Consider the following 21,295-nt stretch of genomic DNA (forward strand, 5'->3'; position numbering starts at 1 on the left):
GGTTCTCTCTCGGAGATATTGATTGTATGTTTCCATCCATTGTGGGTATGATAAGCTCAGATAAACCAGTCCAGCGAGATAAGAAACACAAGGGTTGACTACCATCCATCTAATCTTGTGATATCGCTTACCGAGTCATGCCGAGATCGGTAACCAAGATTACGACATTCTACCTAAATAAAAACTGATCTTCAATCTCTGAAGCAAACTCCTTCAGCGTCCCATCCTCTGCAAAAAGCACATCCAGCCACTGAACCTGATTCCCATCCAAAAAGCTCCCAATTAGTGGGTTCCCCAGAATATCCACATCATCATAGCCAACCACCCCAGTATTACACTCCGTGTCCATGCTCATTGGCGTCTGAAAAGGCTGGTTTTGACCAGACGAATCGAGGTTTTCGTTCGGTGAAGGTGGTCTTGTAGTAGGCGGTACACCATCTAAGCGGCCCGTTGCTCTAAGTGTCGAAACTCGAGTTTGGATATGTGATAATCTCTCGCAAAAGTCCACAGCTGGAATATTCCCGTCGTTCTTTAGAGAGCGCAAAACGCTGAGTAATGTCTCAAGATGATCAGAGTTGACGGCCGTCGGTTTCATGACGGCTGACATGATGAGGATCATTGCTGCTGAAAAGATATGATGTGCATCCCAGTATCCAAACGTAGCAATGCTGCCATCTAGGAATAATCCCTCGACGATGCGACTAGATGCCTGTGCAGCATTGACACAGCTCTCTGCAAGGGCCAATGTGATGGATGAAACGTTTTGTCGAGGTTGAGCATCGTCTCTCGGTTTGGTGCCCAGTTGGAATTGCGTCTTGAATAGATGCAGTAAAACAGGACGTGTTGTTTGTATTATGCATTGGTAATATGCCAGATGAAGACTTGCCACAGGTCTGGGAGTTCCACGTTCTTTGACGCGCATGTCGGTTCGTAGTTCGTCGTGCCATTCTCGAAGTTGCTTCAGTATACCATGTACTTGATGGATATAGAGACCATTTGTGGCTTTCGGTATACCGTAGATGTGTGTCACTGGTAAACGGTTAGCCCACGCAAAGTTGTTTGAAGAGGACGATTCACAGATGTTTCCAATTATTCTCGCCAGCCTAATATTCGTGATAAGATTCTGCGGGTCCAGAAACTCGGCCATCTCATCCTTTGTCAAACCTTCCTGGCTTGGCATCTCCACGTCTATATCTTCGTCTCTGACTGTAATGGGCTGACCCAGCTTGGACGCAGAGAAACGATCGAAAAAGTACAAAACCCACCATGTCCGTGTTCGACTTTCTCGTTCGACTGGTGTAAGGGTTGTGTGTCGCGATGCGGATCTGTGCATGCCGAGACTTTGGGCTAGACGCATGGCGATGCCGCTATAGCAGTATGCTGTTCGGATGCGGCCCAGCACATTAGAAGCCCAGGCCTGTCAAATGTTAGCGAGTGCAATTGGAAGAGATAGAATACTTACCAGTAGTGTGAGAACTTCCACTTGCATCAAAGACGGCTCTTCGTAGTAGTCTTGATTCTCTTGTAGTAGACTCACTGCCCTCACGTAATAATTCGTACCCGGCACCCTATTATTATCCCCGACGCCTCTTCTGTGGGTGTATATCTCCCCCAAAGCCATGAGAGCGTAAAACTTGCAGAGCCACAGCGACGAAGGGACCATTTCTCTTCGATATACTGCATCAATCTCCTTCATAAAGGTAACCTCGAGAAACAAAGGGTGGTAATTCCCAATGAAACGTCGAGCCACGTTCAGAAGTAACTTGACGTGCATCCGTTCTGGAAACTCCGAGCCTTGCGCCGCAGGTAACTTTGCATATGTGCTGAGCTTGTGGTAATTCGATAGACCAGCTGTTGAAGGCGTATATGTGTCGTCGAGACATGACAAGAGTCGGTTGCTAAAGGCAGCACATGACGCTTCGCCTATGAAACCTGGTTCGGAGGAACGTTCTTGGATGGGCTTTTCGGGTTGTCTATCGAAGAGCGGATTAAAAAGATTACTCTCTTCTTTTGAGAGTGATGGCGGGTCGTAGTCATTCTGAGATTGACTGTTGAGGGGAGTAAAGGCTGGTTCGGTCTCTGGTGTTTGGTTGTGGCTTGCAATGGCTTGTAGTTTTCGACTGTCGTCTTCGAGCTTTTTGAGATAACTAAATAAAGACAAATATCAGCATATCTCAAGATGAATTAGGACTAAATTATAAGTTGAGTGTCTACCTTTCAGAAACTGGAATCTTGCGCTCCTTGTTGGCGGGAAACTCACATTCGCCCGCCCTACCTGTAGAACTACACGACTGACACGGCTTGTCACCCGAACACTTGATCTTTTGAGAATGACATCTATGACAACTAATAATAATCAGACTCAATCACTGATAATCAAGGGTTTGTTTCCTCACGCAGCTAAAAGTCTTCTTGGACGTCTCGTGCTCATTTCGACGATCCTCGGTAAAGTGATTGAGTAATGAAATGGTTCCCAAGGCCTGGGGACATGCGGGTCTGGTGGACAGTCCGGGGTAGCGACTTATTTCCTTCTGTTTGGGAACGTTGATGATGCCGAGTGGAGATGTTGTCGGCAAGTTGTGACTTGCCGGTCGTGATAAGTCGGCTTGACTAAAACTTGCCGATGAGTAATCATCATCGGAACCAATGGCCCGCGTTTGGGTCGGCAGGCACTGAATCCACTGACTTACACTACCCCAGACTCTCTACTATAATACAAACATCTTGAAGCCAAACAGATCAGCATGCAATTCATTCACCCCATTCACTCTTGCATTCTCTCTCCGATACCCCCTTAGTCTTTATTTCTCACAATGTCATCTCAAGGCATCCGCATCGCTATCGACCGTGGTGGCACATTTACAGACGCCTGGGCTCAAGTCCCTGGTCGATCAGAGCACATCGTCTTCAAGATTCTTTCTGTTTGTCCAGATGAGTACGACGATGCACCTACAGAATGTATCCGACAAATTCTAGAGAATGCGCTAGAAACCACAATACCAAAGGGCTCGCTACTGGACCTTGACCCCATCGAGTCTATCCGCATGGGAACAACAGTCGCTACGAATGCACTCCTTGAAAGAAAGGGTGATCGCGTAGCTTTCCTTGCGACGAAAGGATTCAGAGATGTCCTCCTTATCGGCAATCAAGCAAGACCAGATCTGTTTGACCTTTCTGTGAGACGCCTCGAGCAACTCTACGAGACTGTTGTGGAAGTCGACGAGCGTGTCACTATTGAAGGCGCAAGCGAAGCCCCTTCAAATGGTCCCATCGATGTATCCTCAGATCCAGCTCTCGTCGTTGGCCAAACTGGTGAAGTCGTGCGAATCATGAAGAAGCCAGACCTCGACGCTGTGCGCGCCGATCTCGAAAACCTCAAGACACAAGGCTTCAAGAACATCGCCATCGGTCTCATGCACTCCTACACATACCCTAACCACGAGTTACAAGTTACCAAGCTCGCCGAGGAAATGGGCTTCAAAGTCTCCGCCTCTTCCGTCCTCCAATCCATGGCCAAGTACGTGCCGCGAAGTCAGTCCGCCGTTGCCGACGCATACCTCACACCAATGACGTTTGCGTACCTCGATGGTTTCAGAAAGAACTTCAAGGGGCAATTGGAGGATGAAAGCGCCAACAAGCTTCTAATCTGTCAGTCCGACGGTGGTCTCACAAGTTGGTCCAAGTTCACTGGACTAAGGGGTGTTCTCAGTGGTCCTGCTGGAGGTGTTGTCGGCTTGTCCAGGACATGCTACGATGACACCGACGGTACACCAGTTCTAGGCTTCGACATGGGCGGCACAAGTACAGACGTCGCTCGATACTCTGGTGCTCTGGAGCACATCTTTGAGAGCACCATCGCCGAAGTAACTATCCAAACCCCACAGCTCGACATCAACACAGTCGCTGCAGGTGGTGGCTCCATCTTGGCCTGGGAGAACGGGCTACTCAAAGTCGGACCAAGCAGTGCCGGTGCCAATCCCGGTCCTGCGTGTTATGGCCGAGGAGGTCCCTTGACAGTCACAGACGCCAACTTTCTTCTTGGCCGAATCATTCCCGACTTTTTCCCTCGACGATTAGACCGCGAGATTGTCCGAGAAAAGTTTGCTATTTTGACAGAGACGGTCAACAAGGAAAAGGATGGTGGCGAACCTTTTACACCCGAGACACTAGCCCTTGGATTCCTCTCTATTGCCAACGCTACCATGACGCGACCTATTCGAACATTGAGCGAAGGTCGTGGATATGGTGCTTCAAGTCACAACCTTGGATCTTTCGGTGGTGCAGGTGGTCAACACGCTGTCTTTATCGCCCGAGATCTTGGTATCAAGCGAGCCATTATTCCCTGCTACTCCAGCATCCTATCTGCCTATGGCATGGCCCTCGCCGATGTTGTAGTGGAGAACCAAGAACCCTCCGCCATCACCTTTTCCGAACAGGTCGTCCCCGAGATCAAAGCCCGCTTAGAGTCTCTCTCCTCCAAAGGCTCTCAAGGTCTTGAGTCGCAGGGTTTCGATGCTACGTCCACTGAGCACGAGTACTTTCTCAACATGCGCTACCAGGGAAGCGACACTTCTCTCATGATCTCTGTGTCAGGAAACGTCGCTGAGGCGGATGCTGCTTTTACTGCGAGACATACACAAGAGTTTGGTTTCTCCCAGTCCCGCGACATCCTTATCGACGACGTCCGTGTTCGAAGCGTTGGCAAGTCGCGCGTTCTCAACATCTCGAGTCCTTTTGAGGAACTGAAAAAGTACAAGTCTGATGGTCTTACTCCCGTTCCTACTCCCATCTTTGCTCGAAAGATCTTCTTTGAGACTCATGGTTGGACCGAGACTCCTGTTTACGAGCTCAAGTCCATGAGTCCAGGTGTACACATCACAGGTCCAGCCATGATCATCGACAAGACACAGACCATCGTGCTAGACCATCTCAGCAAGGGTGTTATCCTTCCAGAGCACGTCATTCTCGAGGTCGACAAGGCGGAGAAGCAGAATGTCGCAACCAAGACTGTCGACCCTGTTACTTTGAGTGTCTTTGGCCATCGCTTCATGACTGTCGCTGAACAGATGGGCCATACCATGGAAAAGACGTCCATCTCTGTCAACATCAAGGAGAGACTGGATTACTCATGCGCCATCTTTTCTGCCGATGGAGGTCTTGTGGCGAATGCACCACACGTTCCCAGTCATCTTGGTTCCATGAGCACTGCCATCGCCTACCAAGCAAAGCGATACAAGGCTGGTGAGCTCAAGTCAGGCGATGTCATCATCAGTAACCACCCTCAAGCAGGCGGCACTCATCTTCCTGATATCACAACCATCACACCAGTTTTCGACGACGAGGAGAATCCCAAGGAGATTATCTTTTTCGTTGCAAACCGTGGTCACCACGCCGACATTGGTGGTATCGTCCCTGGTTCGATGCCTCCCAACTCGACAGAGCTCTGGCAAGAAGGCGCAGCAATTGAATCCTTCAAGATGATTGACCAAGGCGTTTTTGACGAAGCTGGTCTCATCAAGCACCTCTACGAAGACCCCGCTTCGTTCCCTGGTTGCAGTGGCACACGTACTCTGACCGAAAACATCGCCGATCTGAAAGCTGCAGTGGCTTCCAACCAGAAGGGTATCGAGCTGATTCGATCTCTGATCAAGGAGTTTACTTGGCCTGTTGTCCAGCTGTATATGCATGCTATCCAGGACAACGCTGCACAGTCTGTAAGGGATCTGTTGAAGCAGATTGCTGCCAAGTACGAGGATGGTGTTCTTGAGGCGACCGAGTACAATGACGATGGTATTCCGTTCAAGCTCAAGGTCACGATTGACAAGGCGACTGGTGAAGCGGTATTTGACTTTACTGGTACTGGCCCTGAGCACTCTGGTAACTTGAACGCACCTCCTACCTGCTCATACTCTGTCATCATGGTAAGTCTTAATACCCAGTTCTAGAACATCAGCTAACATATCCAGTACTGCCTCCGGTCAATGATCAGCACCGACATCCCTCTCAACCAAGGCTGCCTCAAACCCATCAAGGTCATCTGTCCCGACAACACCATCCTCTCGCCCTCTCCCACAGCAGCTACCGTAGGCTGCACAACCGAAACATCCCAAAAGGTCGCTGATCTTGTTCTCCGCGCCTTCAACGCCGCAGCCGCCTCCCAAGGAACCATGAATAATCTCAGTTTCGGCTGCGGCGGCACCGATCCCGTCACAGGCGAAGTAACAAAGGGCTTCGGCTACTACGAGACCATCTGCGGTGGTGCAGGCGCAGGATTAGGATGGCACGGCGCGAGTGCGGTGCACACTCACATGACAAACACACGCATCACAGACCCTGAGATTCTCGAGAAGCGATATCCCGTTATTCTCCACGAATTCTCTATCCGCAAGGGCAGCGGTGGTGAAGGCAAATGGCGCGGAGGAGATGGCTGTGTTCGAGACATGGAATTTCGCATGCCGCTACAAGTTTCTGTTCTTACAGATCGAAGAGTCACGGCGCCGTATGGCCTCGAGGGAGGAGGCGAGGGACAGAGAGGACAGAATATCTGGGTTCGAAAGGATCCAGTGACAGGAACTACGAGACAGGTGTCGCTGGGGCCGAGAAAGACTTCGCATTTTGGAGTGGGTGATAGGGTGATTATCCTTACGCCTGGTGGTGGAGGTTACGGATCTGCTTTGGAGAGGGCGGATGAAGAGGTGGTGAAGAGGGATACAAGGGCGTTTTTGACGAATGGTAGTTTGGGAGTTAGACATAGTATCGCTACTGGTAATTAGGCAGAGACAGAATAGGAAAGCAGATGAATTTAGGACTTTGTGTTAAAAGAAGCCATGCAATAATTCCTCTCGCATTCTCTCACTTCCTTTCAGGGGCCCATGAAGCCTTACTGTTCGGACTCCTCGTAACAGGTCATATTCAGTCTAAGCCTTTAATTAACAGTCTCTATACCAATCTTTAGATGAACCATAAGAGACGAAATGAGTAGGTAAGCTTATGCTACTTATATTACACTGCCTAGGCTATATAGCTTTATGACCTAAAGCCATCATCTGTACCACTCATACACTCACCTCCGTCTCCCTCCAACAGATTAAAACGTATGGATCTGACTCTTCTCAAACCCAATCTCTTTCAAAACTCCCCTTCCTCCAACAAGTGCCTTCTCCATCTCCTTAGGTCCACACACAAAAACCTTTGTATCCCTCCCCACACCCCCAAGCACCTCTTCCAACAACGCCTTGTCAACCCTTCCCTTCCTCAGCTCCGACCCCTGTTTAGGATTACTAACAGTATACTTGACTTCAAACCTCTCAGGAAACTCCTTCGCGAAGCCATCAAGCTCCTTCTTTAGCAAAACATCCTCATCAGATCTCGCTCCAAAGATGAACGTCATGCGTGTCTTTTCTGCAGGGTCGCGAAGAATGCCCTGGGCGAGATTGAAGAGTGGTGTTATACCGCAGCCTCCTGCTATGAGGGTTATGTGGGGGAAGTTGTTGGTCTTCCATGCTGGTTTTAGGGGGAGTGATGTGAAGGAGAGTGTGTCGCCTGGTTGGAGGGAGTGGAGATAGGTGCTGCCTTGGCCTTTGGGGTATTTCTTGACGAGGAGGTCCATGTATCCTGGTTCATCTGGGGTTGTTAGGTCCCTCTGTTTTAGATATGTAGATGGATATCTTACCTGGTGGTGAGATGGGGGTATATGGACGAGGTCTGGGTAAATATGATCCCTCAGGCCAAGTTAACGTCAACAAAGCCGCTATCACAACTAATCAGCATCCATACCAGACTCATAGCAAAAGAATGACATACACGCTAATGGAAGTCCCGTGACGGCAGTTTCCTGTGGCAGCTTGAACCGCAGCCTTTTTGTATCGTGAGACTCATACTCGGAACTATGCAACGGCAACTTGACCGAAGCAAATGCGCCGCTAAAGATCTTTTGAGGAGAAGGTGACTCTGCAGATGCTGTGCTAAACATCATTTTGGAAAGGATGCTGACTCCAATTGCGCTGGCTGTTAGGGTTGCGAGTAGAGGAACTGGTCGGGATAGGGATGTGCGGAGAGCCATGATGTAAGAGAAGTAGTTGATGAATTGAGTGTTTGAGTATGATGTCTTTATTCAGTGAACTGATCATTCTTATATATAATTTTATCGTATACTAATATGGTTCATTTTGAGTGTTCGGTATAATTTATTGTATTACTTTTCCGGCTGACGGTCTTCGGCCTTGGTGAGTTGTCCGACAATCGACCCACTCCGGATCCGACCTTTTTTTTTTTGAAACAGTCCCGGATCCTTCCCGGCTTCGGAAAATTCACCCAGTCTTGTAACAACTCCCAAGACTAGGAATAACAGTTCTTAGCATACAATAATAAATCAGGATTTCTTTCCAATCATACTACTAAACGTGACATAATAGTGAATCATCAAAAGTCCATCATATTGTTACACCGTTCCTCCAGCTCTATGTAGATGGTATCAAACCCAACCTCTCATCAACATCCTTCGCAACATCAATAGCCATCCTCAAAACACCCTTCTCTCCACTCGATAACTCACTAACTATCTTTCCAGCCATACAACTCATATCCTTCTTACTCCCACCCTTGTGCCATGTCTGATCAATCATCCAATGCGTCGCAACTTCGAATTCCGTCTGGTTAACCGCCTTGTTCTTGAGTAAACCACCGTTATACCACAGCAATCTTTCATCTTGGTCCACGTGCGCTATAACAAAGCTACACACACTGACTTCTTCTTTCTTCTTGTCTCCGTCTTTCAACCAGCCCACGATACCACCGTAGTGCGGCGAAAAGGAATACTTTGACCCTGTCGCCTCGAATCCAATCCACCAACTCTCCTTATCACCGTACGTAATCTTGTACGTGACTTCATTCCTCACTCTATCCGAATTCTGCCATCCAATGTGTATCAAACCAAGCAGGACATCCAGTCTCGACTTGTCAACCACCACAATACCCGAGTCTCCCTCCTCAGAATACCTCTCCGTCCACACAAGCGACTTCTCAGTTTCAGGACTGGGATGCTTGATCTGATCGTGCCACCAATCCTGTCGATCAGGAAACCCATTCTTCCAGAGGAGTCTGTCGTGGAAGAGTAACACCCCCGTCTCGTTGAAGCGGTACTGTTTGAGGAGCTGCTGCGGATCTTGGAAGAACACTGCGTCTGCATCGAGAAGGATGACTTTCTCGTAATGGCTTGCCAAGGCAGCGAACGGTTTTATCGCCCATCCTCCATTTGCAAGCTTGAGCGTGGTATCTTCAAAGACAGTGAGGACGTCTAGCATTTCGATCTTTACACCGTTGGCTGCTTGTTGAATCTTTTTTCTTCCCTGGGCAGACAAGTCGTTGTCTCCGGCGTATACGACCTGGATAGGGAGGGATGTATTGTGGACTTGCGTTAGAGATGCGATGAGATGGCATGCGAATCGAAGGGTTTTTTCGCCAGTAGGAATGACAATTCCAGCTGGTACTTTATTACGTTTTGGGACGCTCGTTGTTTCGTATGGTATACCAAGTCGGTCGTATATATTGGCCAGAGGCGGCGAAACACCATTCTTCGAATTAAGCCATGGAAACAAAGACTGGATATGTTTTCCAACAAGCTCTGCGGTCTCACGCCTCTCATTCTCGTCATGGCTCTCCAATTCCTCAATCCACGTTCGTAACAATTGGGTTCTCTGTCCCAACTCTCCGAATATCTCTTTTGGCGTATCGTTCAACGGGTAGTCCACAAAGTACTGCGCACCGAGTCTAATAGACTCTAGACTTTTTAGCCTGGAGGTGTCTGTATATGTATATGTCTTTTGAAGCGGCTTCGGAGTATAAAAGGGAACATCGCTGTAGCTGTAGTAAGCAGCGACGAGAAGCCAGATAAAGATCACAACTGCCGTGATCTTTACAGACTTTGCGCCGAGCGATTGAAAGGTAAACATGAGGAATCAAAGATGGAGAAGTCCATGGCAACCACAGTAGAAAACAGTTGACTTGAGAATGAGTACATATTTATTAATAAATGTCCGTCATGCCTGGTGACGGATTTCCATTCCATTAATTACTTCTTAGTGCTGTGATTCACGATAGCGACTAGATAAGGGACGCTATGCACTGAAATAGGTAGTCCAGGCACCGATCCACTGTTTGAATACGGGACTCAGGGGCTGAGCAGCACTAAAATAGCTTGCGTACGTCAAAGGGTCAGCGCGCAGCCGCGCGTCCAAGGATTGAATCACGGCTCACTCGCCACATTACGGTTCAAGTCAGAAAGGATTCAGTGCCAAGAGATCAGGATCAGTATGAATTGTTGATCAAGTTATTATTACCTTATGAATTGAAGGTGGTAACTTTGTTCCTTCGCTAGCATTAACCCGTTGTTGTTGTTGTTGTGCCACGTCAAATAATGAAGCCATCATGAGCGCCGAGGATATAAAGGAAACATTGACTGCTGAAAGCATAAGGGACGAAATTAGTAGGTCAGCTTATGCCATTTAGACTATACTGTTTAGGATATTTATTTTTGTAAACTAAGACTTGGGAGGCCAACTTTTCTACTTCCCGTCAGATCATAAAGCCATCATGAGCTCCAAAGTACAAAGTTGCATATAATTGTCATATAAAGAATCTGAATATCTGTACTTGATATACCTCCATTCATTTCATCACTCTTCTCTTCACATCCAACACTTAGCATCACCTTCTAAAGTCCTTCTCCTCATCCAGCCAAGACGATGAAAGCCCAAGCCCCGCCCCCGCTAACGTCAGAGCCTCAACCTCACTTCACCACAACATCATCTCTCAACGGCATCAACTCCATCTCTAAACTCTAACAACTCCATCCAAAATGCCTAACGATCTCGACAAGTCTCTCCTCGATCGCCTAAACGCCCTACGAGGCAAAAGCGCAGGGCCCGAGAAACCCGTATCAACAGAGTACATCTACCCTCACCCTCACATAATTCACAAACTGACACTCCTTCAGAATAAAAGTCGATCTTATTGAAAGGAAAAAGACTCATACTCGTGAAGATACGCTTGCTACTCGTCTCAAGTCCTTGCGAGAACGCAGCAATGAACCGTCTTCACCTGTAGCCAAACCAGCTTCAGAGTCATCAAAGCCCAAGCCTCAACCTGAAAAGACATCACAAAAGGAACCCCCTAAAGAAGATGACGAGGATGAATCAATGTTCCAGACAGATGACCAAACTCTGGAGGAGCTACTAGGCGATGTTCAGCCAGAAGAAGGCTTCAGCGCTGAACCAGATGACGCACAAGTCAAAGCCCTTCTAGAACAACTCGCAGATGCCATACCAAAAGACACAGACGAAAAACAAGATGACTCGGATGATTCAGACGGAGAAGCCATGAACAAAGACGTCGACCAAGTCATCGCCCGCTTTCGCGATGAGGTAGAAGTAGAAGCTGCTCTCGCCAAGACAAAATTCCCAGAACCAGAGTCTGACTCTGAACCCAATGAGACAGAGTCTAAAGATACGGATTTCGCACTTCCAGAAGTTCCCTCTGACCTCAACGATATGCCCACCTCAGCTCGTGCAGGCAGCGCAGATATAGATGACATAACCGCCCGTCTCGCTGCCCTACGCGCCCCATCCCCAGACGCAGAATCATCCTTCGCTTTACCATCAGTCCCCACATCCAAACCCTCAGGCAAACCGGTGAATCGTCTAACCACACGCACAAACTACACCGACGACGACGTGGATAACTGGTGTACCGTCTGTCTTGAGGATGCGACACTACGATGCCCCGGGTGTGACGACGACGTTTACTGCACGCGATGCTGGTACGAGATGCATCGTGGACCACAAGCTGGGTTCGACGAGAGAGGTCACAGAGCGGTGCAATTCACAAAAGATAAAAAGACGGAGAAGAAGGAAAAGAAAAAGGTAGCACTGGGAGCGTGACGAAACTCATTCAAGCAAAAACTCATAGCTATTCTTTTAAAACATGTGCTTGTAAAGACAGATACCCAATATACCAATCAACGCAAACTCCGAAACATCAATTGTTGCGCTTCCAAAACAAACATCCATCAATCTGAACTAATCCGACTATATACGTGAAACCAATCAAGCAGCAGATTGTGATCCGTTGCCGTTATTCGCATCGTTTCCTGAGCTGCCGACCTTTCCTCTGACATCCTGCCAAGTAGCACCAAAGCGTCTACCAGTAGACGCGAGGAGGCTTTCTTCTTCATCTGCCTCGGCTTCCTCGTCAATTTGAGAGAGGTCGAGCTTGGGTGTGCGGAAAAGGGCTGTGACAAAGACAACAAGGAATACACCAAGGAAGGCAAACTGGGCCCAAAAGTCGACCAGACCAAAGAATGGCCATGTGATGGTGATGCGGTTGAGGAACGTTGACATCACTGACGGTGTGCAGACATCCTTAGCATGCTGGTACTTGAGTGCCTCGGAACAAGCGCGGATCATGTCCTTGTGGCCGCTGCAGTCGGGCTGCTCTCCGGGATGAGCGGGCTCGTTGGTACAGAAAGTCTGAGTTCCATAGATGGAGTATTGAGGTGCAACCAGCATGGCGATACCGTAGTTCATAGCCAAAATGATCAGTCCCAGCATAACAGTGGCAATCAAAAGAGCCTGAGGCGCCGTCCTGCCCTTGCGAATCTGGAAGATGCGGACCCAGAGGAATCGGATGCCCACGGTTGCAATTCCCGAGATGGAGCTGCTGAAGAAGAACAACACAAGCAGAGCCATCAGGACATAGTCGACAGGGAAAGCCTTGGCGGCCTTGACAAAGATAAAGTTCATGGGCTGGAAAACATGGATCTGACCCAGGATGTAACCGCACTTTTGCTTGCAGACCGAGTTCTTGGCCTTGTCAATGCCAGTGATGAGCATAGACACCCAGATAACAACAGAAAGGAGCATCAGGAAAATTCCACCGATAAGCTTGATAGGTCGAAAAACGGCGCACACCCTGATCCAAGCCTGGTAGACCTTGCTGCGGCCTTCGCCTTGAGCTTCAGATGCGAGTCTCTCACGTCGGACCAATGTCTGTTCTTCTCGGACCAGGGCATCCAACTCGCGTTGATCCTTTCGGGACATTTCCTCTTGTCGGCCAGCGTTGCGCATCTCGATCTGTCGCTGACGTTCACGGTTCTGTTCGAGCTGGGTAGTGGTTGACTGATGGAGTTGAGGAGCTGAGATTGAAGGTGCAGCCTTGATGAAGGAAATGGGGAGAAGAGCAAGGCCAGCACCAGTGTAGACAACGTAGAGCAGTGTACCCATTGTGAGCAAGAGACCCAGGGCAAACGTCAAGGCCTTTTCACCATGGTTTTGAGCAACGAGCTTCTTGAAGTAGTCGAGATCCCAGTGAGACTGAGAGCTGTCACCAGCGGCAGGGACAAAGAAGCCTAGCAGAAACAAAACCACGACGAAGGCGACGAAGAAGAGGGTGTACTTGGCTGCGGCCAGGAAGCGGCTGCCTAGCGTTCGGCCCTCCTCCTCTACCTCGATCTCGTCGTACTCCTCATGCCAGAAGTAGGCAAAGGGAATGACGATGAGACAGAGGATTGCATCGAAACTGTATAAGCTGTAGTAGACGACCTTGAGTGTGTAGAGGATACTGTCGACACGTTCGGGGGTGGCCCAGTCCTTCTTGGCACCAAGTGTTGCGGAGGTAGTGGCAGAGACGAGAGCGATATCGACGGGAAGTAATAGGACTGTTGCGAGCAACGAAGTCAAACTGACAATAGCGACGATGCTGACGACGGCCGATCGTTCACGGGGAGTCTGCCATGTAAATGTGGTGATGATGGCTGCAATCAAGCAGAGGCCTACGGCAACGGCATAAGCGACCCAGATCAAACTGGTCTGGATGAGGCCTGCGTGGGCCATGATGAAGTCGGTAGCGATGCTGGATTAACGATTGTTTAAAGATCAACAATGCAGTTGTAGAGTGAAGCCACTAGACCAGGTCGCGACCGTGGCGGATGTTGGTGGCAGATCGCGGGGATTTAAAGGGAGATCTATCAAGCGAGGATGACGTCGGAATCAATCGGTGTAGCAACGTGATTAGTTCTACTCAATCAGAGGAGAGGAACTTGGGAAGAAAACAAGATTCGATCGTCGATTGTTTAGCTCAAAGCTCGACCTCAAGCAGTTGATGTTTCGTGACGCAATCTATACGCTAGCGTTGCTCAAGTGGGCTTCAGATGCCTGTAGTTTTAGATGCCAGGGTCGGTCTAGGCCTCCACTAATGGCATCCACTGTAATGGCTACAGTACAGGCTGCACACCGGACACGGGTCACTAATAATCCGTCCGAAGCTCAAGCTCTACTCTTTTGGGTCAATTCAATACAATCCATCGCGAAACCGTAACAACGGTCAAACAACCCAATTCCTCTCTCCCAGCCGCAAAAGAATGGTCTCGCTGAAATGCAGGCCTACACCGAGCTCGCGGCTCCCTCAGCTGTCACGCACTCCTTGACCGCCTCCCTCACTTCGGCTACAGCAAACAATCTCGTTGTCGCAAAGGGCTCCCTACTCCAAATCTTTACTACAAAGGCCATATCCGCCGAATTCGATCCCGAGAACCAACAAGCCCTCCCAACAAAGCCTGAACCTGAATTCGACCACCGCGCAAACGATGACGATGGCCTTGAATCTTCGTTTCTTGGCGGCGAGACAATGATTGTCAAGACCGACCGCACAAACAACACAAAGCTGGTCCTTGTCGCAGAGCTTCCTCTTTCCGGTGCCGTCACAGGTCTGGCCAAGGTCAAGACCAAACACTCGAAATGTGGAGGCGAAGCTCTTTTGATAGCGTACAAGGCTGCCAAGCTGTGCATGGCCGTATGGGACCCTGAGAAGAGTACCCTGGAGACCATCTCCATCCATTACTACGAAAAAGAGGAGCTACATGGTGCGCCATGGGAGGTTTCTTTTGACGAGTATGCGAATTACCTCGAGGCTGATCCCGGCAGTCGATGCGCTGCCTTTCAATTCGGCTCGCGCAACATTGCAATCCTACCGTTCCGACAGGCGGAAGAAGACTTGGAGATGGATGATTGGGATGAGGATCTCGACGGGCCACGACCTGTCAAGGAGACTGCTGCAGTCGCCAATGGAGATAGCGACACAGTAGAACCACCGTATACACCATCTTTTGTCCTCCGTCTGCCGCTGCTTGATCCCAGTCTGCTTCATCCGGTGCACTTTGCTTTTCTGCATGAGTATAGAGAGCCGACATTTGGTATTTTGTCATCCAGCCAGGAACGCGCACACTCCCTGGGTCAGAAGGATCATCTCACATACAAGGTGTTTACTCTAGACTTGCAACAACGAGCTTCAACGACTATTTTGTCAGTCACCGACCTCCCCAGAGATTTGTTCAAGATTCTCGCTTTGCCGGCGCCAGTTGGTGGTGCTTTGCTCATCGGAGAGAACGAGTTGATCCATGTTGATCAGTCGGGCAAAGCCAATGGTGTTGCTGTGAACTCAATGGCGCGACAGATTACATCGTTTAGCTTGACAGATCAAGCGGACTTGAACCTACGGCTGGAGCACTGTGTTGTTGAGCAACTACATATCGAAAACGGCGAACTGTTATTGGTTCTCAACGATGGCCAGATTGGTATAGTTTCGTTCCTCATCGATGGTAGAACAGTCTCTGGACTCAGCATCAAGATGGTCACAGACGAAAACGGAGGCAATGTCCTCAAGAGCCGAGCATCCACAGCATCCAAGCTTGGAAAGAATACCTTTTTTGTTGGCAGTGAGATGGGCGACTCTGTAGTTTTGGGGTGGACAAGGAAAATGGGACAAGAAAAGAGACGGAAACCTCGTCTGATTGATACAGACATTGCGCTTGATGTGGACGAGCTGGATCTTGAAGATGACGATGACGAGGACGATGATCTTTACGGCACAGAGTCTGCGGCTGCAAAGCCAGCTCAGGCACTCAACGGAAGTGGCAGATCAGGCGAATTGAGCTTCCGCATACACGATACACTGCTCAGTATTGCACCCATCAAGGATCTAACTCCTGGAAAGACATCATTCCTTCCCGACAGCGAAGAGATGACTCTGTCGGATGGTGTTGTGTCGGATCTTCATCTTGCATGCATTGTCGGACGAGGAAAGGCTGGGTCCCTAGCCATTCTCAACCGTAATATCCAGCCCAAGATCATTGGACGATTCGAGTTTCCAGAGGCCCGAGGATTCTGGACCATGTCTGTCAAGAAACCACTACCTAAAGCGCTTGGAGGAAGTGCTGGTGTTGGTGATGAGTATGAGGCTTTTGGGCAACACGATAAGTATATGATTGTGGCAAAGGTTGATCTCGACGGTTACGAGACATCAGACGTGTACGCCCTTACAGGAGCAGGATTCGAAACGCTTAAGGAAACCGAGTTTGACCCTGCGGCCGGATTTACTGTTGAGGCTGGGACAATGGGAAAGCAGATGAGGATAATTCAGGTTCTCAAGTCCGAGGTTCGATCCTACGATGGAGGTAAGTTTTCGTCCAAGTGATTACTGCACATACTGATTGTTCCAGATCTCGGACTTACTCAGATTCTTCCCATGCTCGACGAGGAGACCGGCGCAGAACCGAGAGTCACAAGCGCCAGCATTGTTGATCCCTACCTGCTCCTCATCCGCGATGACAGCAGTCTTTTACTAGCACAAATCGACAGCAACAATGAACTCGAAGAGGTGGAAAAGATGGATGCTACACTACAAAACACAAAGTGGCATGCTGGATGTCTATATGCTGACACAGAGGGCGCTTTCCAATTCAATGCCAACGATAAGGGTGAGACTGAAAAGATTATGATGTTTCTTCTCAGCTCTACTGGTGCGCTACATGTAAGTATTTGTCCTTCTCAGATTACAGCTACTGACTTGACAGGTGTACGCTCTCCCTGATCTCTCAAAGCCCGTCTACGTTGCTGAAGGTCTCTCTTATGTACCTCCTCATTTATCAGCCGATTACACCCTACGACGAGGTTTAGCAAAGGAGACTCTGCGCGAGATCTTGGTAGCCGACCTAGGCGACACCATTTCCCAATCCCCATATCTCATCCTCCGCAACCAAACAGACGACCTCACCATTTACGAACCCATTCATCATGTCAGACCAGGCGGCGAAAGCAACCTATCTGCCGCCCTCAGCTTCAAAAAGATGTCCAACGTAACATTAGCCACAACACCCGCTCAAACAGAAGACGACGACGTAGAGCAACCCCGTTTCATGCCCATGCGCAGATGCGCAAACATCAACGGCTACAGCACCGTCTTCCTCCCCGGCTCCTCTCCAAGCTTCGTACTCAAGTCCAGCAAGAGCATTCCCCGTGTCATCGGTCTTCAAGGCCTCGGTATCCGCGGTATGAGCTCGTTCCACACAGAGGGTTGTGATCGTGGCTTCATCTACGCGGACGACAAGGGCATCGCGCGCGTCACCCAGTTTCCCTCTGACACCAATTTTACTGAGCTTGGCATCTCGGTCAAGAAAGTTCCCCTTGGGTCTGACGTTCGCGGCATCGCATATCATCAGCCCACTGGTGCATACATCGCAGGCTGCATGACAAGCGAACCGTTTGAACTTCCTAAAGACGATGATTATCATAAAGAGTGGGCAAAGGAAACACTCTCTTTCCCTCCAACCATGCCCCGCGGCGTCCTGAAGCTCATCAGCCCCATCACCTGGACCGTTATCCACGACATTGAGCTCGAGTCTTGCGAATCAATCGAGTGCATGAAAACTCTCCACCTCGAGGTCTCAGAAGACACAAAAGAGCGTCGCTTCCTCGTCGCAGTCGGCACAGCCGTGTCAAAGGGCGAAGACCTCCCCATCCGCGGCCGCGTCCACGTCTACGACATCGTAACCGTCATCCCCGAGCCCGGCAAGCCAGAGACAAACAGACGTCTCAAAGCCATCGCCCGCGAAGACATTCCCCGCGGCGGCGTCACGGCTATTTCCGAAATCGGAACCCAGGGCCTCATGCTCGTCGCTCAGGGCCAGAAATGCATGGTCAGAGGTCTCAAGGAGGACGGATCTTTGCTACCTGTCGCTTTTCTCGATATGAGCTGCCATGTTTCCAGCGCGCGAGAACTCTCACGCACAGGTCTTTGTCTCATGGCTGATGCGTTCAAGGGTGTCTGGTTTGCGGGTTATACAGAGGAGCCGTATACTTTCAAGGTCTTGGGTAAGAGCCATGGCCGGTTACCAGTTGTGGTGGCGGATTTTCTTCCAGACGGCGATGATCTTGCTATTGTCGCGGCGGATGTAGATGGTGATTTGCACATTCTCGAGTTCAACCCCGAGCGTAAGTCTACTCCTTCAACAATTGGAATTATACTGACAAAATACAGACCCCAAATCTCTTCAAGGCCATCTCCTTCTCCACCGCACGTCCTTCTCCGTCTCACCCAACCCACCATCCACAACACTTCTTCTCCCACGCACAACACCACCCAGCCATCCAACCCCCCAAGACCCTCCCCACGTTTTACTCCTCGCATCCTCCTCCGGCCACCTATCCAGCCTGATTCCTCTCCCCGAGACAGCATACCGCCGTTTGTTATCTGTAACGAACCAGCTCCTCCCCGCCCTGACACCGCACGGCGGCCTAAACGCAAAGGCACATCGCTTGCCCGTTGGTACGCGAACAGTAGGTGTTGAGGCAGCGGGTGGAAGAGCGATTGTTGATGGAGCCGTGTTGGCGAGGTGGGCTGAGTTGAGCGCTGCAAAGAGGGCTGAGATTGCTGGTAAGGGTGGGTATGATGGTGTTGAGGAGCTGAGAGAAGAGTTGGAGGGTGTGTTGGGATGGAGCGGTATGTCTTACTTTTAGTTTATACGGTGAATAGAGGCATAGATAAGTAGTTTAATACTGGGGAAGTCACAATAGAATTATGTTACAACAAAACATCTTCATCACTTGCTACACACTGAATACAACAAAATCATGTTACAAGAAACACTTCTCTGTTGCTATAAATACTGTGATTTTATGGGCACAACTCAGCTGCATTCTAGACTGTACATGTCTGTCTATCAGCATCTCAAAAGCAAGCAGGTATAAAACATTCTTTTCCCGAACCCTTTACCAAGAATCATATCAGTAGACTATATCCGATACATATATAAAACCCAATCCATCAATGTATACGCGATATCATCTCATTCCATCCATCAACGTATACACATGCGGTATCATTCCAATACAGAACCCCAAACGCCAATCCCAAGCTTAACGAAACAAATAGTAATATCATACATTTTTGAACCGTTTACTAAACCTCGCCAGCCTTCTTGCGTCGAATGCTGCCAAAGCGCTTTCGCAGACCGTCGCTCAATTTGTGACGACCTGTAGAGTTGTTGCGACGAATGTCGGTGCCGTTTGAGTGCTCTGGGGTTGTTCGAGGGCTCTCGCTGAAGCTTCTGTTGTGGGTAAACGCAGGGCGCGTGCTGGTTCCCATGTTGGAAGAGAGTTCATACTCGGCGGGTCCACCACGATTGCGCTTGTGCTCCTTGAGGTCCTTTTCATAGGTGTAAGAGGGCTCACCCTTGCCCTTGAGGTCATCAGGATGGTATTGCTGTCAAAGTTAGTAAAAGTTCTTAAATCTGTCTCAGGAATACTTACAATGCCATCCCATCGCTTGTACGCACCACCCATGGCGTCGGGTTCCCTCATGAGATCAGCACCCTCCTCATAGTTGATGGTGTTTCCACTAAAGTCCCGCTCGCCGCTGGGAATGACGGCAGTACCCTGAAGAGGCATCTTTTTCTTGAGGGAGTCTTGAATGTTTTCTCTCGGTGTCGCACGGAGAGCTTCTCGGTTAGACTCCTCTACAGCTGCGACGGGCGAGTACTTTTTGTTGCGATTGCGGCTGGCAAGAGTTGCGTCATAGGGACCGCCATGATGATAGGTTCCACCAATAGTATCGAGAGCGTCAATGGTGTCAGTCATGGGCATTTGCTTGCGTCGCAAGTGAGGGGCGCGATCAGCTGCGCGAGCCTCCTTTCTAAGGATGTCGAGGGGACGGTGAGACATGTCGCCTGGGTATCTTTGACTCAGTGAGCGTTGACGAGAGATTCCGCAGTTGCTGGCGCTAAAGCTGCGGTTGTGCTGAACCTGAGGTCGGTTGCGATGGGCAGGAACTCGAGCGCTGGCTGAACGGTTGACGGATGAAATGTTGAACGGGTTGTTGGACTCTGCCGGGCCAGGAGGAGAGTTTGGGGGAGAGATCGAGACCGAGGGGACAGATGATTGACGTCGCGAAGCTGCAGCGTCGGAGAAGGGGTTTGAGGAATGGAAGCTGTCGCGAGTTGGACTGGCAGATGTGGGAGGAGTAGGATAGCTTCCGTGACGATGTTTATGGCTTCGATGCTTGTTTTTGCTGTCGGAGTCTTTGGAGTTGTCTTTGCTTGAAGATGAATTGGAGCTCTCAAGAGAATAGCTGCGGAATTGAGCTGAAAGGTTGCCAATGCCGGTGTCTTGGTTTGGTTCAGGTTCGTTTAATGGATCAAGAAGATAAGCCTTGGCCTGGAATGAGTGTTAGATGATGATTAAATAGAGTGATGAGTGGTGTTGTTTTTAGAACGTCATCAGGCTTGCGTGTACTTTGGGCTGTGGCATGGCCCAATACCCAAGTAAGCATGGTTGGTTACTTGGCTTGCATCAAGAAACAGCCAAGCAGCCGCCAATCTTTGTGATCGACATTGACGCAAGGCGACCAACGCAGGGGATAGCGATAAGGGTCTTTTTCTGACGTCCTTTCTTCCATCACTTAAGAGTATTGGGATGACGTTGGTTTAGGGAGCGGACCCTGAAGCGCTTGAACCAAGGAACGAACAAAAGAATGGGCCATGATGGTGGGAGACAAGGGTATCACTCTAGCTCAGGTAAGGGTCCAAAACTTACCCATTGCTTGTCACTGGTGTCCGTCATGGTGGCGACGGGCTGTTTGTTTCGAGTTGCGCAAAGTCGTCGTTTTGTCAGTGGTCAAAGAATGAAGCGAGTCGATTGTAGTTGCGATGCTGCGGTACGATGTAATGCGGTACGATATGGACAGATACGATGACTGCTCTTTCTTGGGACTTGCGATGCAATGTCTATTCGTGTTTGTCGTGAATGTACTTTGTTCCGCGACAGAGATGTTGTCTGGTGTAAAGTAGAGGGTAGGATGGAAGAAACAGAAGAAATAAAACGGTGGGATGGATGGGAGGACATGCAGCCTCTTTATTTAGGGAAGGCACGGCATGGCACCCACCATGATCCCAAAAGGAAAAAAGAGAAGC

General features: G+C 49.6%; 8 protein-coding genes across 8 annotated transcripts; 3 read left to right on the plus strand and 5 right to left on the minus strand.

The window, feature by feature from the left end:
• Positions 1-169: 169 nt before the first annotated feature.
• FGSG_04901 (uncharacterized protein) lies at positions 170-2,431 on the minus strand (the record flags this gene model as incomplete). The annotated part of the gene is made up of 4 exons (XM_011325068.1): positions 170-1,417; positions 1,463-2,147; positions 2,215-2,337; positions 2,397-2,431. The coding sequence occupies 4 exons, from the start codon at positions 2,429-2,431 to the stop codon at positions 170-172; spliced, it is 2,091 nt and encodes a 696-aa protein (XP_011323370.1).
• Positions 2,432-2,792: 361 nt separating this feature from the next.
• FGSG_04902 (uncharacterized protein) lies at positions 2,793-6,773 on the plus strand (the record flags this gene model as incomplete). The annotated part of the gene is made up of 2 exons (XM_011325069.1): positions 2,793-5,921; positions 5,967-6,773. Exons 1-2 carry the CDS (start codon positions 2,814-2,816, stop codon positions 6,771-6,773), a joined length of 3,915 nt encoding a protein of 1,304 aa, XP_011323371.1. The 5' UTR covers positions 2,793-2,813.
• A 314-nt stretch (positions 6,774-7,087) lies between these two features.
• Positions 7,088-8,062, minus strand: FGSG_04903 (uncharacterized protein; the record flags this gene model as incomplete). Its single annotated transcript, XM_011325070.1, has 4 exons — positions 7,088-7,234; positions 7,286-7,642; positions 7,673-7,704; positions 7,804-8,062. The coding sequence occupies 4 exons, from the start codon at positions 8,060-8,062 to the stop codon at positions 7,088-7,090; spliced, it is 795 nt and encodes a 264-aa protein (XP_011323372.1).
• A 132-nt stretch (positions 8,063-8,194) lies between these two features.
• On the minus strand, positions 8,195-9,950 carry FGSG_04904 (uncharacterized protein; the record flags this gene model as incomplete). The annotated part of the gene is made up of 3 exons (XM_011325071.1): positions 8,195-8,337; positions 8,555-8,707; positions 8,744-9,950. 3 exons carry the CDS (start codon positions 9,948-9,950, stop codon positions 8,195-8,197), a joined length of 1,503 nt encoding a protein of 500 aa, XP_011323373.1.
• A 905-nt stretch (positions 9,951-10,855) lies between these two features.
• Positions 10,856-11,936, plus strand: FGSG_04905 (uncharacterized protein; the record flags this gene model as incomplete). Its single annotated transcript, XM_011325072.1, has 2 exons — positions 10,856-10,944; positions 10,994-11,936. 2 exons carry the CDS (start codon positions 10,856-10,858, stop codon positions 11,934-11,936), a joined length of 1,032 nt encoding a protein of 343 aa, XP_011323374.1.
• Positions 11,937-12,101: 165 nt separating this feature from the next.
• FGSG_04906 (uncharacterized protein) lies at positions 12,102-13,886 on the minus strand (the record flags this gene model as incomplete). The annotated part of the gene is made up of 1 exon (XM_011325073.1): positions 12,102-13,886. The coding sequence occupies one exon, from the start codon at positions 13,884-13,886 to the stop codon at positions 12,102-12,104; it is 1,785 nt and encodes a 594-aa protein (XP_011323375.1).
• Positions 13,887-14,427: 541 nt separating this feature from the next.
• Positions 14,428-18,946, plus strand: FGSG_04907 (uncharacterized protein; the record flags this gene model as incomplete). The annotated part of the gene is made up of 5 exons (XM_011325074.1): positions 14,428-16,504; positions 16,550-16,860; positions 16,904-18,320; positions 18,367-18,828; positions 18,903-18,946. 5 exons carry the CDS (start codon positions 14,428-14,430, stop codon positions 18,944-18,946), a joined length of 4,311 nt encoding a protein of 1,436 aa, XP_011323376.1.
• Positions 18,947-18,992: 46 nt separating this feature from the next.
• On the minus strand, positions 18,993-20,945 carry FGSG_04908 (uncharacterized protein; the record flags this gene model as incomplete). The annotated part of the gene is made up of 3 exons (XM_011325075.1): positions 18,993-19,590; positions 19,638-20,540; positions 20,919-20,945. The coding sequence occupies 3 exons, from the start codon at positions 20,943-20,945 to the stop codon at positions 19,288-19,290; spliced, it is 1,233 nt and encodes a 410-aa protein (XP_011323377.1). The 3' UTR covers positions 18,993-19,287.
• Positions 20,946-21,295: the final 350 nt, after the last annotated feature.

This window comes from Fusarium graminearum, chromosome 3 (assembly GCF_000240135.3).
Source record: "Fusarium graminearum PH-1 chromosome 3, whole genome shotgun sequence".
NCBI classification, from domain to species: Eukaryota; Fungi; Ascomycota; class Sordariomycetes; order Hypocreales; family Nectriaceae; genus Fusarium; species Fusarium graminearum.